The sequence below is a fragment of the Crinia signifera genome, chromosome 6 (genome assembly GCF_055691185.1).
Source record: "Crinia signifera chromosome 6, ASM5569118v1, whole genome shotgun sequence".
Classification (NCBI taxonomy): Eukaryota; Metazoa; Chordata; class Amphibia; order Anura; family Myobatrachidae; genus Crinia; species Crinia signifera.
The window spans coordinates 146,221,292-146,239,393 of NC_139222.1; the positions used below are offsets into that span (position 1 = coordinate 146,221,292).

An 18,102-nucleotide genomic window follows, 5' to 3' on the forward strand; every position below is an offset into this window, starting at 1 on the left:
ACATGGCTCGCTTAAGGCCATTCCTTTCCAGAGCCATTCACCTCTTCTACAAGCTGTCTGCCCATAATATGATTCTTATCCTTTATATGGTACCACATGGTATCTACAACATCCAGATGCAGAATACATAAACAAATAAACAAAACAAGACAAGAACAGGGTACATAAACATGGGTACACTGATTACTCCTTTGCCTCCTTATTGTGGTGCGAATTGTTACCTCTGCTCTTTTTTTAGTTTTTTAGTTACTGTAATGTTAAGTTCTGTGTAATCATCTTTTCAGCCATTGGTTATGGCTCTTTCTGCTCACTAGTAGTGACAGCGAGGAGTTGCTTATTCCCTGAGCTTCACAAGAAGTAATGGCAATAGACATATTAATCATTTTGTTTTCACCTACCAAGAATTTGCAAAGAGAGCTCTTATGGCAGCATTATAACACCATGGTTTAAATGCCAGACACCTAGGGATTTGTACAGTTCCAGGATTAATCAGCCAACATTATTGGTAGCCAACTGTATGACGTTATAGTGCATCTTGTTCTGTTTGTGTAGGGAGTAAAATTCCTCATACTCCTCAGTCCAGCCAGGTTTTCATCTATTCCTTCAGGGCGTTTGTAGTCTATTTCTGATTTTATTTCAGAGTTGCCTTCCTCTCATAAATCACCAAACAGAGGGGAAGTTGTGTCAAACCTTGCCGAGAGATAAAGTACCAGCCAATGAGCTTCTGCCATTTTACATGCTGTGTTTTTAAAAAATGACCACTAGGACCTGATTTGATTGATTGATTAAAACCTATCCCCAGAGTATTTTCACTTTAAAAGAACTTCCATTAGCACTTCTTGCAATTGACCGTATAATCCATAATATGCACATACACCAGGGGTGGCCAAACCTGTCCTCAAGATCTACTAACAGTTCATGTTTTTCAGGCCACCTGTGGATCTATAGTAGGAATAGATGCAGAATGTTTGAAAGTGTGACAGTTAGTAATGACTACAGCTGTGCACCAGCTAGGTGATCTGGAAAACGTGGACCGTTGGTAGATCTCGAGGACCGGTTTAGCCACTCCTGACATACACGATGTAATTCAGCATGGATCTCCTAATTAGAGAATTTGCAAACAAGTGCTCGCTACTGGCTTGTATGGGCCCAGATAGCAAAAAATATCTGTATGCATAGAAGTTACAGAGTAGCCGCAGTTTGATTGACCGAAAATTGGAAATTAGGGGAGGAAACATGGCATTTTCTGAATGTGTTTGGCATTTTTGTGTTTGTCTCCAGCCAGATTTTTTAGCAGATTAGTGGAAGCCGTAGAGTGGTGCACATGAAAAAAACTTTTGCAACTGGATCTATGAAAATAACTCTATTTGTGATGCATTTGCAGTTTTGCAAGGGCGTCGCTTCTTTTTGTCTGGGCAACGGCTTTCTGCTCACAGTCCACACTGCAAATTCTCTGATTAGCGATCTATGCTGAATTGGGCTCATAGAACACAGATGAGTAATTGCAGTAGATAATAGTATGGATTTTGGCCCAGAATGTTAATTTAGCATGATTGGTACAATTTAAATGTTTATACTTTTGGTAAAAAAAAAACTGTAACTTCATGTTAGCCAATATCCTATGAAAATCAGACGCTTGCTTGCCCCCCATAACAAGATGATGATTATTTCTTCACACAGATCAATGCAGAGTTATTATTTTTTGTCATCTGCTAGCCGGTTGTATGAAATATGATCACTGGCTGTCTGATTACCTCTTCAATCAGAAACAAATGATGATTTGTAGTAAAAGCATCTATGGATGGTGACTGAATAGGTCCCTGTCCCACAAAACTATTCACGAAGTGTGCTTTGCCGAACTTGAGTTGTTGGTGCCAAGTACACACTCTTTATTGCTGAATTCATGTATTTATTTCATTGAAAATATTATTTTAAGTGTGTCTATGCAAACATGCCAGAGCCTTCTGCAAAAACAGGGAACTGTAGACTTCAACAACATTTTGATTCCCATTAGGTACCCTGCCCACTAGGCATACCAGCAGTGCCAGATTAAGGTCTAAATGGGCCTGGAGCTAAAAATTATCAAGGCCCTATTATGCGCAATAAAAGGGGTTGTGCCCAGCATCTAATAATGTGGGGGGACGTGACCAGTGTTCTGTTTGGGTGGTCTGCTCATGGGTGTGTCTCTATTTGTGTAAATACTTAAGGCCCATACACACTTGACGATTTTCAGCTGAAAATCGGTCAAAACGGGTGTTTTGACCGATTTTCGTCTGAAAATCGCCTAGTGTGTATGGGCCAGAGATCCCCGACTAGCGATGATGCGCGCTCCCGCATCACCGCTAGCGAGGTGGGCAGTCTGCTGGTTTTACCAGCACATCTAGCGACGATGGCTGGTTTTTTTTAGCCATCATCGCTAAATGTGTACGGCAGCCAGGCTGAAAGATCACAGACTTTCAGCCCAGCTGACCGCCCGCTCCCTCCCCCTGCTCATACTCACCCCTCCTCGCTCCCACGCTGTCCGGGTCACACGCTGCAGACCTGCACGCAGCACAGCCTCCTCTCCCACTCCCGGCTACACAGCGTGCCGGAGCGCCCCGCCCCCCGGCTCACTGGCTGCATCCTCCCCTGCTTCACAGCCGCTGACCACCAATGTTTAAAGGGAGTAATATATACATTGCTGGCACAAGCCAGCAATGTATATATTACTGGCACCACTGGCCACCAATGATATTTATAATGCAGTAATATATACATTGCTGGCACAGGCCAGCAATGTATATATTACTGGCACCACTGGGCACCAATGTTATTAACAAACCATTAATATATACATTGCTGGCACATGCCAGCAATGTTTATATCGATGGCACCACTGGCCACCAATAATGTTTATAATGCAGTAATATATACATTGCTGGCACATGCCAACAATGTATATATTACTGGCACCACTGGGCACCAATGTTATTAATAAGCCAGTAATATATACATTGCTGGCACAGACCAGCAATGTATATATTATTGGTACCACTGGGCACCAATGATTACTTAATAGCTAGTAATATATACATTGCTGGAACAGGCCAGCAATGTATACAGATGTAGCGCCGCTCATCCTTGGCAGGCGCCTGCCAGATCCCTTTCACTGGCGAGCGCCAGCGATAGGGACTGGGACGCGCGTGCTTCTCACACGCACGTGCGTCCCAGTATTGTGGCGGCTGGGCAGCGTCTCCCTGCCCGTCTCCGCTTCAGGGAGACGCTGCCCAGTTCGGGGGGAGGGGGGGTTTTGGGGTGGCGAGTGGGACCAGGGGAGGCAGCGGGGACCCCCGCCAAGCTCCGTTGGCACAGGGCGCACGAGCGTCTCGTGCGCACACGCCCCTGTCGGTAGTCGGCCGCTGGTGGGGTTTGCGATAGAATCGCCATCCCCTGCAAAGATGTGGCCGGCTACATCTGTATATTCATTGCCGTCTTAATGCAAGGGCTGATGGGCAGTTGCCCATGGGCCCCATAATCCTAGGGGCCCAAGTTCCAGTGGCGGACTGTGGCAGGATGGCATGTGCCCCCCCCCCCCCCGAGGCAGTACACTATCCGTTGCCATCACCGGGCCACCCTCATGCTGCCGTCACCATCACCCACTGTCCATCACCCTCACGTTGCTGTCACCCACTATGCATCACTATCACCCACTGCCCGTCACCCTCACGCTGCTGTCACCCACTGCCCATCAACCTCATCCACCACCCTTATGCTGCTGTCACCCACTATCCATTACTATCACTCACTGCTCATCACCCTCACACTGATGTCGCCACCCACTATCCATCACTATCACCCACTGCCCATCACCTAATGGTGTGTGGCATATTGTGTAATGGGCGTTATAGTATGTGGTATAATGTGTAATGGGCATTATGGTGTGTTTAGTCCCCTGTGTTTAATGCACTGATTAAAATGGCCCCTGCTCCCACCCTTGGAATTCAAACCCAGCCCATTATGTAAATAGCCTTGTATATGAAAGATTTTCAGCAAAGTCTTTCGCCTCCTGAAAATCTCTTGCTCTTTGAGGAAAATAGATCAGTGTGTACACACTACTTTGGTGAAAGATTTATCTATCAAAGATTTTGGCAAAGTCTTTTGAAATGAAAGTCTACTAGTGTGTATGGGCCTTTATATTTGCCTGGTAAAGGCAGGGGGCTGGCATAGGAAAAATGCAGGGAGATATATTGGTGAGGGCCCTCCAAAGGTGCACCCACAGGATGCCGATGTCCTAAGATACTTGTGGGGTGAGGAGGCACTCCAGTCATAAAAAAAATACTGAAAGCCGAAACTTGGTAGACCACCTTTTATGTGGTCACATGAGTTTACCACACCATATACCCCTTATACAAATCATGCAACACAATAGTACCCCCCTTATACTGTACTTGCCTTGTACACATTATGCCACATGGAATGAGCCAAAATTCACACGGACTGAGCAAAAATTACCCACTATGGCACACGGATTGAGTCAAAATTCACGTGATGTAACACAAATTAAGGCAAAATTCACATTTTTGCCACATGAATTGAGCCAAAATAAACACTGTAGCAAACAGATTGAGCAATAATGCACAATATGCTCCATAAACAGGGGCATTGCCCTCCAAAGCCGCGCATTAAAAATCTACACCATAATGCCCATTACATGTTTAGCCACACACCATAATGCCTATTAAAAATGATGCTACATAAGTGCTGCTTACCTACATGCTCATTGCCAGAGGTTCCATGCTCGTTGCCATGTGTGATTACATGCTTATTACCAAAGGGGAATACATGCTTACGGTAACTGGGGGACAGCCGTCGCCGGGCAGAAAGCACAGCCATTGACAGCCAGGCAGAGAACAGGGGGCTGCCCGGCTGTATTCAGAGCACTGCAGGTCCCTTCTATTTGAAATAATACCCCTTTCAAACCAGAAAATGCAGGGACTTTCCTGGTAATATGGTCCCACGATCATGCAGGGACATTTCCGGGCCTTTTACACCAGCCTAGTCCTTGCATTTTCTGGTGTGAGGGGGAGAGAACCCCCCCACCCCTTTTAACAACAGCTATATCTTCGGAACCAACTTACCCATTTTCATATGGGCTTTGAATTATTTTCCCGTGAAACTGGGCCATTTGGTTCCAGAGAAATCTTCCCTCAAACAACATGAACAGCCATGAAATTACATTTCAGAAATGAAAAAATCGGTTTACCGACAATATCTCTAGAACCAAGGAACTCATATAGACCAGTCTGGTATCAGATTGAAGGCCCAGCGATTTGAGATCAACCTCAAGCTTCTGTGATGCCGGAGGGGGAACTGGCAGCCATTGGAACCCGGTGGGGTCGGAATTAGCAGGTCCCATGTTATCCTACGGGGAAAACGTTCCAGCTTTGCCTGACGGTATCTCTGGTTCCCGGGGGGCTAGCAACACTGGGCCGGGCTTGTTGGAAAGCCTGGCCCTCAGCTACAATTTGGAGAGTGGGCCTGGAGCTTTAGCTCAATCAGGCCCATTGTTAATCCGGCCCTGCTTACCAGTTAATTTGTCATGACTCTATTAAAGGTGGAATATTTTACAGGCTCATTTGTTTGCCTTCCAGACCGGACTTAAAGAAGGTGTTTTTCTCAGAAGTTAGAATTGAAAGCAAAATGGAACTTGTGTATACCTCCAAAATTACATCACAACTGTTGCTATTTTTTAATACAAATGACTGTCTATCTATATTTCAACTTGTCACCTTTTAAACAGGTGTATTAGAAAATTAAAAAGATCGGAAAACGCTGTGAAGTACTAAACCTGGTGGCAGAGTAGTGTCCATTCTGTGCAGCATATGCCACAGACTGTACAAGCTTAGTGGCTCAATGTTCTCACAGCTTAACAAACATAAAACGTCTTTCGTACTTTGGGCATAATTCGAACCTGATCACACAGCTCTGAATTCGCAGGCAGGGCTATTATCGATAGATAGGCCAACCTGTGATACCTGCTGGCCATTAATATCTAGCCGGCATCTGATGGTGGTATTCAGTTGTTTTGTGGCAGTATCCGGGAAACCGCAGGCGTTTGAAGGGAATGTGTGTGACATGCGCTCCAGTATCACAGCCGCTGAGTGAGTCGTGGGCTATGCACACACTGCACAGTGCAAAAATCATTAGATGGTGAGGGGTTGCGAATGGATTTGCAGCTATTTGCTGATCCAGCTAATTTCCGCAAGCCATGATACGCAATTTGGCAGGCTTGCACGTGGCGGGAGTTTACTCTGGTGGGGCGGCGTATAACTGATCGCAGGACTACAAAAATAAGCACCAGTACAATCAGCCATTATTAAAGCAACTTGATGCTACAATCCTTCTTCTTTTTTTTTTTTTTCAGAAACTTTTGAAATGCACAGAATATATTTTATTTGTACGTACGTATCATCCTTTCCACCAAAGTAGCCAGGAATGGAGACCAGCAAACCACCATTTCCAAAATAATTTTGGAAATGGTGGGTTGGCGGGTGAAAAGGTTTATATGTCTATAATTATAGATGGGGCTCAGCACCTGTGTATCAAGATTTGCATTACTTCCTTACTCTCCTTCATCCCAGTGTGCTGGAAGAGTGGCTAGCATGGTTGTTGGTGCAAAATTACAGTCTAGTGTATTTTACAAAGCTTTATGTATGAATATTTTTGCGCTTATTTGTTGTCATTGAAAATATCAGATTAATCAAATTATTTCCCAAACAAATTCAAATTGCTACACAGTGTCACAGTTACATATACAAAGACATTGGGTGTGACTCAGATGTGCGCAGTGCTGATGTTTGCGCAGTTGAAAGGTAATTTAATACAGCCACCAAGTTTGTATTTAGCCAGAGTTGAGAAGGAGACACTGCGCCTGTGATAGAGCTGCATAGACTTGTGGGGCTGAGCAAACTGTGTTGACCCCTTGTTGTGTTTAAACTTTAATGCCTCAGGTTTGTAGTGGGCTGGGATAGAACAGCCTGGAACCAATCAGTGTGTTAGAAGTCTAACATCACCATACCCTCCAACATGACCCATTCCATTAGGTACAAAATGCTCTGTTCCTGGACTTCCCTGCCAGTGGCAGTTACAGATGTGAGCCTGCAGCACAGTCCAATATTCAAAAAGGGGAGCCACACCAGCTGCCATCCCAAACATCACTGAGAGTTGATGTGACCCCCCCTCTTTGAAGATTGGACTGTGCTGTAGGCTCACATCTGTAACTGTCACTGGCAGGGAAGTCCAGGAACAGAGCATTTTGTACCTAATGGGATGGGTCATGTTGGAGGGTATGCATCACCAGAAGATGAGTGTACAGAGCAGGCCTCAGTAGCGGTGTCATAATGCAAGGATAGGAATTCACCCTTTTCATACTGTAAACATCAGGATTCCAAGAGCACAGTGTAGTAATGTGACACAGGTGCCTGAAGGAGTAAAGCTGCCCCATAGCAGTTAAGTCATCCAATATTTTTCTGCCATTACTATGGCTGTACGACACTTAGTAGTTGAATGACCTATGCCAAGTACTGTAGTTTTATCTGGGATCTTTCCCCAAACTTTCATTTAACAGTTTCAATAACATTAAAATAAACTGGGCGCTTTTAGGTTCATTCATCCTCTATTTAATATTTGAAATAAAACCTTAACATTCAGTTACATCAATCTGCAAGTGTAGAAATGGGGAGGTGTTTGATTTTTGTTTATTTTGTTTTGTTTACATTACAGGACACAATAGTCTTCCTAACTGCCGGAGATGAAAAGGCATCAGGATTATTCCTTCTTGCAGGTCCACCAGAAATGATTGAGAATTTAGGACCCAGGTATGTTTTCATTATGTGTGTGCAGTCTAGGCCTATGCAGAGTGCATGGAAATAGATGGGTATATTTGTTTGTATGTAGGGTTGTACAAAATGTGCTGTCCATACACCACTTATTTGTACACTTGGTGTGATATTTGTCATCATCATTCATGCACACTTTTTACATTTTAACATGTACTTGGTGCAAAAGATTTATACAAGACCAGCAATATTTACTATGTGCATATTATTCTTCATACTAGATTGTAATCTCCTCAGTGCAGGGCCCTCTTCCCTCCTGTTGTCAAAGCCCTCTTCTATTCACACTTCACTCACAGCTCTCCTATACTCAAACACTCAGTGATCATCTTTGTCCACATACTCATCTCCATCTTTGGCCACCAGCCTCTAGAAGTACGTTGATCAAGTCCTCACTATTTATATTTAAGCTGTAATGTGCTCTTGACCTGTACTCTATTTTTGTTATTTATTCAATGTACATTAATGCTAAGTTTTGTCTCCCTGTACTGTTCCTTTGTACAGCGCTGCAAAACACTTGTGGTGCCCTATAAATAAAATAATAATAATATGTGCATGTTAAACACATGTTTTTTTCATTTTTTCATTATTTGTTGTTAATGAATTGTTAATGTACAAGATTAATATATTATTATTCAAGGTTTAGTTTTATTATTGTCTTGCGGAGTTTAGCTTGCCTGCTTAATGTCTGTCATAATCTCCATACAGTATCTTCTCCCCAGACTATTGTCACACACCACAGCAGCTAGGCAGTGTGGACAGATTGAATAGGGAGTAGTACTGCATCATAGGAGACCTGGCAAACTGGTAGCAGTCACATCCCCCTATGTTTGCTCATGGTCTTTACAGAGCAAAATAACATATGCACCTACTACTTAGCTTTATGCTAAGCCTTGGGGAGTGATAAAATGGAGAAAGATACCAGCCTCTCTGTTCCAACTTTAATATTTCAAACCTTGGGGAAGATTGATGAAGTGATAATGTGGCTGGGTCTTTATCACCAGCCAATCAGCTCCTATCTGTAATTTTTCAAACCCAGGGCTAGATGCACTAAGCTTCAAAAAGTGATAAAATGGAGAGTGATAAACAGCCAGCCAATCAGCTCCTGCCTGATCGTTTTCAATCACAGCCTGTGACATGATCGGTAGGAGCTGATTGGCTGGCTTGTTATCACTCTCCATTTGATCATTTTGGAAGCTTAGTGCACCTGGCCCTATTTCTGTAACTTGATGGTTAAGAGCTAATTGGCTAATGATAAAGCACCACTGAGCTTCATAAATGTGACCGACAGTCTGTAACATGCCAGTTAGGAGATGATTGGCTGGTGCTTATTTTAGTAGTTACAAATAAAAAGTATTGATACACTAAATAAAGTATAAAGGTAAGCATGATGAGATTGTTATGTTGTACTTACCGTTTATATGTGTAGGATTGTGTACTCCTTTCATGCTACAGACAATAAAAGGGTCAATTACAGTACTCTGTAAAAAGTTGTATTGATTTTATGGATAGCTGTTACATGCTTAATTGCTTTGCTTGTGCCTCATAAACCTGCTCCATAATATTTGTTCATGCTTTGATTGAAGCACTTGCACCCAGAAGCCTATTGCTTAACTGCATGCTCTGTACGTTCTCCCTTCTATCACTTTCCCCTTTCAGGATCACTCATTAGCATTGAAAACAAAGTATGAATAACAGTCCCTTTTAACTTTTTACCCTGTTAACGTTTGTGACAGGATTTTATTGGCTGGATTACCGAAAAAGCTTGTGGCATGTATGGGCTTTAGGTATTTGCTTTAGGTATAAGTATAGGTATGGGCTTTAGGTATACATGCACTAGCTCTGGAAACCCTGTGTTTACAGGCATAGCTTGTGGACCGTGTTATGCTGGGTACACACTAGGTGACGCGTACTGGCATTGGCACATGCATGCACACTTGTCGATACTGGCAGCGACGTAGTGGGGGTGAGGACAGCATGACCCTCGCTCTTACCCACACTAAATTGCTGCCAGCGTCGGCAAGTTTGTATGCTCGTGCCGATACCGGGTGCCCATCACTAACGAAGTCGCACGTCGTCAGTGACCTAGGTCATACACACACAAAAAAATGTTGCTCCAACCCTTAGGATTCAGCAAACTTGCTGACAATCTGGTCATGGAGTTCCCTAAAATCAGGGATATATGTAATGATACAGTATATCCCTGTTTCTAGGTATACCATGAGTTTACGGTAAAACTTTAGTTATATTGACTAAACTGTGTGGTTGGCAGGAAAATATGTTAAGCATTTAAATGCATTAATCAGTAAGATAAATATACTGTATATCAGGAACTGTATATTTAAATGAATTTTTGTTAGCGGTGTAGATACAGGATCATAGGATTATAGCACTCATTATGGCTGAAGTTGTGTCCAATGTGTCATTGGAAAATATTCTTTGAATATAATGTAGTATTCATTTTAGTACCCTGCATCTTCCAAAACCCATTCAGTTCATCTTCCATGCCTCGAGTGTCAAACTTGGTGCTTCTAACAAAGTGTGGTCTGTATTTCAGCATGGATATGTAAACCTGTGCTAGATGCACCACAGCAGTATTTTTGATTTACAGTTTTTTAGATCGCGCACACCAGGTAGGTAGGAGAAAGCGACACCCCAGGTCGGGAAGAGAAACTGCAGAGGTTTTGAAAGGTGCAGGGTGCTAGAATGTACACTATAATGTGCTAACATAAACCACGTAGGGGTACAGACAAAGAAGCAAGTAAATGTCACATAATGGTAACATTCATACATAAGGTCTAGATATGATAAAAAAATATACTATTATTCTTGTCTCTGTGCTTTCAGAGTTTCCAAAATCCTGGATGGGAAAGGTGCTGGAAAGAAGGGCCGTTTCCAGGGCAAAGCCAATAAGATGAGCCAGAGGGGAGAGGTGGAGAATCTGCTACGAGAGGTCATGAATGGCTCTGGTTTGAAGGAGGAATGATCAAGCAATTTGCTCCGTCCTGTGCAACAGACTATGTTCACCACTATGTGTTGCTGCTGCTCCAATATAAACCTTGAATATGTTGTATATAGTCCGTTGTGAATCAACTTAATCTGGTTTACAGTTGTAATCAGATTACAACAGAGGAAATCGAATTTTCAGGCAGTTGCTCAGCTTCCCAAGTTGCTTTGCCCTACTATGTAGTTACCGGAGTAATAGAACTAGATAAGGTCCATGCTGCCGGAAGTCCCAGAAATACCATGCTTTATACTGTAGATCAAAAATACAGGAGGCTGTGTTCATTGTCTATATGGCAGATGATGTCTGTACCATATGTACTGATATCACTACTCATTTGTTTCCCTTATTTTATCTTTCTTGAGAATGCAGAGCAAAGCATCGGAGGCGACCGTTATTTTTATGTACAGATTTATTTCCCTTATTTATCATTATAACTGCATTTCAGTTACTAACAGGGTTTATTATGTCATTTGGGAAATAGACATTCTAGCCTGCTCTTGTCTAATCGCAAAACAAGTTTTAACTCTTTGAGTGCCAACATCTGAGAGATGTTCAAAATAACTACTAAAAATGCCTGCGTCGCTCACATTTGTTATATCCATTCAAATAAATATGTAAAAAAAAATAACACATGTAAATTATTTACTATATAAGGGTCAGTGGCGGAACTCCCGGAGGCAATGGAGTCATCTGCCGCCGGGCGCTAGGCTTAAAGGGGGCACTGGCTCCATTGCCTCCGATGTGCCGCTACCTATGTTATGCAGCACAGTGCGGGCCCTGTGTGTGCCCCTCCCCGGTACCCTTGTGTGAAGAGGTGCGTGCGGCCCGCCTCCCCCGTAACCTTGTGCGGTGCACAGGCAGCCCCCCCCTCCCCCATTCCCTTGTGTGCAGAGGTGCGAACGGCCCCCCTCCCCCGTAGCTTTGTGCGGTGTGCAGTGGTGAGGGCGGGCGACCTGTGAAGTGGTGAGGGCGGGCGCCCCCCCCCCCCCTTCCCGGCGGGCGACCCTCCCCCCCTTCCCGGCGGGCAACCCCCCCCCCTCCCCCGTACCCGTGTGTGCAAAGGTGTGGGCGGCCCCACCTCCTCCGTAGCCTTGTGTGTACTAGCCGCGGCCGCGTCACCGCTCCTGGCAGGCCTGGAGGGGGGGGGGGGGGCACCAACTTTTGGCTTGCCTCCGGGCTACTTAAACAAATTTATGCCACTGATAAGGGTTAAAGGTAACGTGTAATAAATATCAACATTGTTATTAACTGGAGTGTTTTAGTTAATTTATTAGAGTTTGGAGAGTGTGTACTTCAATGTGGTGCTTTGAAAACACACATTTTATAAACGGTGTCTTCCACAAACCGGACATATTTCTACTCATAAAAAGGAAAGCCTATATCTATTATGGTCCTTGGTATAAATTAGGTAATCATGTATGTTTTCCTAATTGCAGCTGTGGCACATGCAAAACGAACCTAATGCCCCCCATACACGGTCCGTTTTTTCGGTCTGTTCTGTACTTTTAAAGTACATATCGGATCGCATCCCTAGTGCATGCAGTGTGCATGCACTGCGATCCGTTCCGATGTGTACCTAGTACAAAAAGTATGTGCAGCACATACTTTTTGTACCGTACTATGTTATGCGCGGGAGCGCGCGTCGCATAGTACAGAACGGAGCCCTACACAACCGACCGTGTATGGGCTCCTTAACATTCACTGTGTGCCACACCTACCACAACGAATGTGTGTGCCCTATGAGGACTGGAAATGAGGGTAAGTGTGATGGGTCAGAAAGGTCAGGGGCAGATACGGTCCATTTAGTTATTGGTAACCAATAAAATGATCAACCTCCAGTTTGCTTCAGTCATTGTCTAACTGAAATAATGTGGCATTTCCCTCACTGACCATTTGTGGTACCCACACACTACAGTGGGATTTTTGGGCAATTTATCAGCTGATTTGGCTGCAAATCGAATGCTGTCCGATGTACATGGATTACTGCAGGACAGATCAGAAGACGCAGCTAAAGATCCCCAGGGCTGCATATCCCATCACGATCCATGTCTAGCTACCCCCACCCAGAGCCAGTGGAACACTGTAAGCACAGCGGGGGGAGGTGGGCAAGTCAGAGAGGCGCTCCCCAGTGCCAGTTATCCTAATCCCCAATGTGAAGCCTGCTGCCCTGGCGCTGGCTATGCCGATCCCTGGCGTGGCGACTGCCATAAGGCATCAAGCGTGTAACCCCCACACACATACACACACACACACACACAATCCCTGTGTCAACAAGCATGTAAATCTTGGCAATGAGCATGTAGATGAGCGGTACTTATGTGGCATTATATGTAATGGGCATTATGGCATGTGACATTATATGTAAGGGGCATTACGGTGAGTGGCATAACGTGTAATGGGTATTGCAGTGTAAATTTTTGCAGTGCGACTTTCGGCACTGTCCCTATGATAGTCCAGCCCATTATTAAAATGTATTTTGTAGCTCTGATTTTTTCCTTTTGCGTCTCCACATATACTGCATGAAGGTGACACATATTTTTTGAGCGTGTCATGTCATCCTGTAGGATTACTTAATTTGGATGTGAGTTTGTTATGAAACTTACATACTTCACACCCAAGATATGTGAGATCCAAAAGCTTGTGAATATATTTCTACACAATACCACCCGCAAGAAGTGCAGGAGAAAGTGGGAAACTGTGGCCCTTATTCAGATCTGATTGCAGTACAAATTTGGGTACTTGTGAGTTATCCGGGCGCCCGATTTCAAAATCGGGTCGGATCGGGACATCGCATCGCATGCGACCATCGGATGCGATGCGATGACCCGATTTTTCCATAGGAATCAATGTTAAAATGGACTGAGTCCATTTTAACATGGAATTCAGTGGGAAAAAGGGGTCCTTTTCATACCCCTACTATCCAAGTGGGCATGGAGTTGGATATAAACCTGTGGCGAGCGTAGCGAGCCACCGAGCCCGAAGCGTGGCGAGCGGACACGGAATACCGTCCCCTTGCGGGGCTCGCTTCGCTCGCCACGCTTCGGGCTCGGTGGCTCGCTACGCTCGCCACAGGTTTATATCCAACTCCATGCCCACTTGGATAGTAGGGGTATGAAAAGGACCCCTTTTTCCATAGGAATCAATTTAACATTGATTCCTATGGAAAAATCGGGTCATCGCATCCGATGGTCGCATGCGATGCGATGCGATATCGCATCGCATCGCATCTGATTGTATGCCTTAACTTAAGGCATACAATCAAAAAATCGGGCGCCCGGATAACTCACAAGTACCCAAATTTGTTTGGAAAATGGGAAAAACCATGTGCACTGCAGGTGGGGCAGATGGTAACATGTGCAGAAAGAGTTAAGTTTGGGTGGGGTGTGTTGAAACTGAAATCTAAATTGCAGTGTAAACATAATGCAGACAGTATTTACCCTGCACAGAAACAAAATAACTCACACAAATGTAACTCTCTCTGCACATGTTATATCTGCCCCACCTGCAGTGCACATGGTTTTGCCCATTTTCCAAACAAATTTGTACTGCAATCGGATCTGAATAAAGGCCTATGTTTTACCCCAAAAATGTGACCGTTTGGATAGCATGACTATATAGAATGCTATTAACAAAGTAGTTTACTCAAGGTTTTTAAAAACTGTCAGATGGTTTATTTTTGCAGTTTTTTTTATTAATGGTTGAAAAATTATTGCAAGTGGGCTTTTTGTATTAAATTACATTCTTTCCATCGTTCTGGGGTACAGGAAAATGTAATGCTTCCCTGTTTTTATTCAAGTTTGTAAATTGTTGTACACCTACATGTACCTGTATGCTATTTTAACTGCTCCAAATGCTTGATAATCCATTAGGAGGGGTGTATCAGAGGTTATCCACATTTTAAGCTTGGAAATAATGATTGTTCCTACCCATTAACAAAAAATCCTAAGAATGTCTGTTTGAAAATCAATGTGAGTGGCAATTGGATTGCAAATGCAATGAGAGTTCACCATGAGAATAGCTTGCAGGACACAACTGTAACCTAATTGAATTGACCTCTTTGGGGCTATTCAATTAGTGACAATTTTTTACGACTGTTGGGAAATCTGTATTCTTTACATTTACATTCAACCTATTCAGTTAAAGTGCTGATTTTTCGACATGTGGCGATCCACCTCTTTCAGATGAAAATGCATCAGTTTTTGAGTATTTTTCACCAATGCAGATTCAACTTTTTAATAAAGTCCACCCTGCATTGGCAGAAAAAAAAATGGTAATTGACACAACTTGGCTGCCCTGGTTATCCTTCAAAGGCTCTGACCACTATAAAACTCTACTTTAATCCATTTACTGTTAGTACTTTACAATTATGATTATTTTATGTTGATGCTATGGGTATGTAGGGGGTCGCAGCTTCTACTTCTTTCCTCTTCTCTATTTTGTCTTTCTGCCCCCTTCCTCTCTTTGACTTTGTTCTCTCTTTCCTATTTGACAAACAAGTCATCCATTGTCATATCTAGACTTATGTGTGCTTGATTGTACAATTTTTTTATTCAAAACGTAGTACCATGTGTATTTTTCTGGTTGTAACCTGTGATCGTCTGTTTTCCTGTACACATACAGTCCTCCGCTTATGTCCTCTCTCATAGAAAACTCAATAAAAATCTTATTTGCAAAAAAAAAAACCCCTGTAACTCACAATCTATTTATCTCTTTATGATAAAATAACTACCTAAGTTGGCACAATTGTTGGAGCAAATAATTAACAAAAAATTATAAAGGATTTTGTGAAGACAACTTTTAGGTCTCCTGAATAATGTCCATGACCTGTTTGGAATGTTATTATTCTGTGAAGTTAGAGGTTCCATCTCTTTATAACAGACCTCATTCTGTATGTTCTATTTATTGTGTTCTGTCCAAATGGATAGCCACCGTCTTTTTGAATCTTTCTATCTTCTTTAAATGTTTGAAACAACCTATACTATAGACCAGCTGTACTGTTAAATATTAATACTATATTCCATACAGTATCCAGTGTATAAAGAGATCAATTTTCATGGCTGTTGCCACTCCCAGAGACTCCCGTATGTGCAGCACAGTGGGAGATTATGGATTACAGTTGGAAACCCCCTCTGACAATGGTCACATGAAAAGTTTGACATGAGTTTTAAACCTTTTTTTTTCCATTCAGAGAACTTGTTCTTATAATCCATTTTGACTGCAACTAGGAACGATAATGTCTGCCGTGTGAAGGTCGATCTCCGCGCAATCTTGTGAAACATAAGAATTGGATTAGTTGTGTCCTATGGGATCCCAGAGAGGCAGATACTGCCAAGGAATGGACTACATTCATTTTGAATTTGAACAAATTCTGTATGCTCCCATAAATCTTCATTGAACATTGAACATTGAGATCAATGTAACCTTGTCATTATGTCCCTGGATCACATGTAAGTCATTAATGCTTCACCCAAAAATATTTCTTACGTTCTTGCCATTTAGCAGTAATCCTTAAGACAGGCATGTCCAACGTTGGCCCTCCAGATGTTTTAAAACTACACATCTCAGCATGCTTTGCCACAGTTTTGCTAATAGAGAATGCTAAAACTATTGCAAAGCATGCTGGGATTTGTAGTTTCAAAACATCTGGAGGGCCAACGTTGGACATGCCTGCCTTAAGAGGACATTATTTTGCTACTTCACTTAATATAGAGCATAGATTTCATAGCTGTAACACAACGGTACTCACATGTGGGAGATACGCTTGTGCAGCAAATAGTACAGTATTCAACCAAAAATACAGAGAAAAGGAAATCTGTAAGACCACCCTGGCAGGGTCTTCGCTGCTATTCAGTAGGGGGGTGTTAGGCCCCTAACTAATACAATGTAAATAACGAGCCAAAGAAAACAGCGCTTGGATTTTTAAAATCCTGCTGCGTGGCATGTTTTTTATATTAGTCAGTGATCCCAAGAGTTGTTCTCTTTTTGGCTCATCACTTAGAATGTTATTTAATAATTTTTCCATTAAAGGGTTTTCTAAGGATGTGTGCCAGTAATTATAAAAATAAATATGTTAGTCTGGCCCTGGTTATTGTTTTAAAAGGCAATAGGAATTCATGCTAACACAGGACTATGGAAGCCGCATGCTCAGAATTAATATACTAGTAAACTAATCAAGGTGATCAATCAATGGCTCTGACCATAGTCCAGTGCAAATTAGGGAAACCTACTGAGGTCTCTGACCAGAGGGAATATTCAAATGTATGCATAAACAAAAAGTCATCCATAGTGCACTCGTGATGTATGCTGACAGAATAGATACAGAATACCCACAAAGGTCTAGTAAAATATAACGTAGCAATAGTTTCAAATAAATTCCAATTTTAAATTTCAGCTGTAAAAACAAAACAATTCCAAGGGAAAGTAAGGATAACATTACACAGCAGCATTAAAAATAGCTATTTATGACATCCAAATGCAGTCAGTATAGTTGGTTAGGATAAAGCACGCTCTGCTGAGTTTCATTTTCATCTGTTTAGCATTCAAAAGTTCCCATAACAATGAAATGGAGAGTATGGGTGAAATGTAATAGGATGAGAGATTCAGAAAGTGAGAGATTTGATAAGAAATCTCCAGGTTTTTTTTTAAAGCGGCAATCATTTACACTTCAAAATTGCAGTGTGAATAATTGCCTCTTTAAAAAAACCCTGGAGATTTCTTAAGAAATCTCTCACTTTCTGAATATCTCATCCTATTACATTTCTCCTATGAGTCTCTTCTCTTGGAGAAGACTGGAGAGGAGATGTTGCTGGCCACTTCCAGGGGTGTCACATCATTAGGTCCACCCCCAACTAGAGAAATGTAAGGGGTGGGGCTAAAATGATGTAATTTGCATAATTTAGTCCAACCCCTACACATTGCTTTGTGATTCCCATATTATATTCCCATCTGGCTTGCTTCAAAGACCACTTTGCAGCACAGCACCAGAGACATATTAACATACTGGTATACAGATTAAAAATTATGTGAATTCCATAGGACTTGTGGTAGTATGTTTGTTACTTGGTTTAGTTTTCCACAGATTGTTCAAATGTAGTAAGAAGTGACAGATAGTACTTGAGAGTTCTGACACTTTATGAACATTTTGACCGAGAACTCCTTCCTGACACGTCTAGTTGTTTGTCCGTACATGCCTCTGCATTTGTTTTTAGGACATTGGCTGTG

The 18,102-nt window shown here is 42.7% G+C and overlaps 1 protein-coding gene across 1 annotated transcript in view; it reads left to right on the forward strand.

Moving 5' to 3' along the window:
* AARSD1 (alanyl-tRNA synthetase domain containing 1) overlaps window positions 1-13,743 on the forward strand; it is a 46,191-nt gene extending 32,448 nt beyond the window's left edge. Inside the window, exons 12-13 of the mRNA XM_083147554.1 lie at window positions 7,762-7,856; window positions 10,722-13,743. Of these exons, the coding sequence (XP_083003680.1) occupies window positions 7,762-7,856; window positions 10,722-10,860 (234 nt within the window). The 3' untranslated portion in view covers window positions 10,861-13,743. The remainder of the gene's footprint in view (window positions 1-7,761; window positions 7,857-10,721) is intronic.
* The last annotated feature ends 4,359 nt before the right edge of the window (window positions 13,744-18,102 follow it).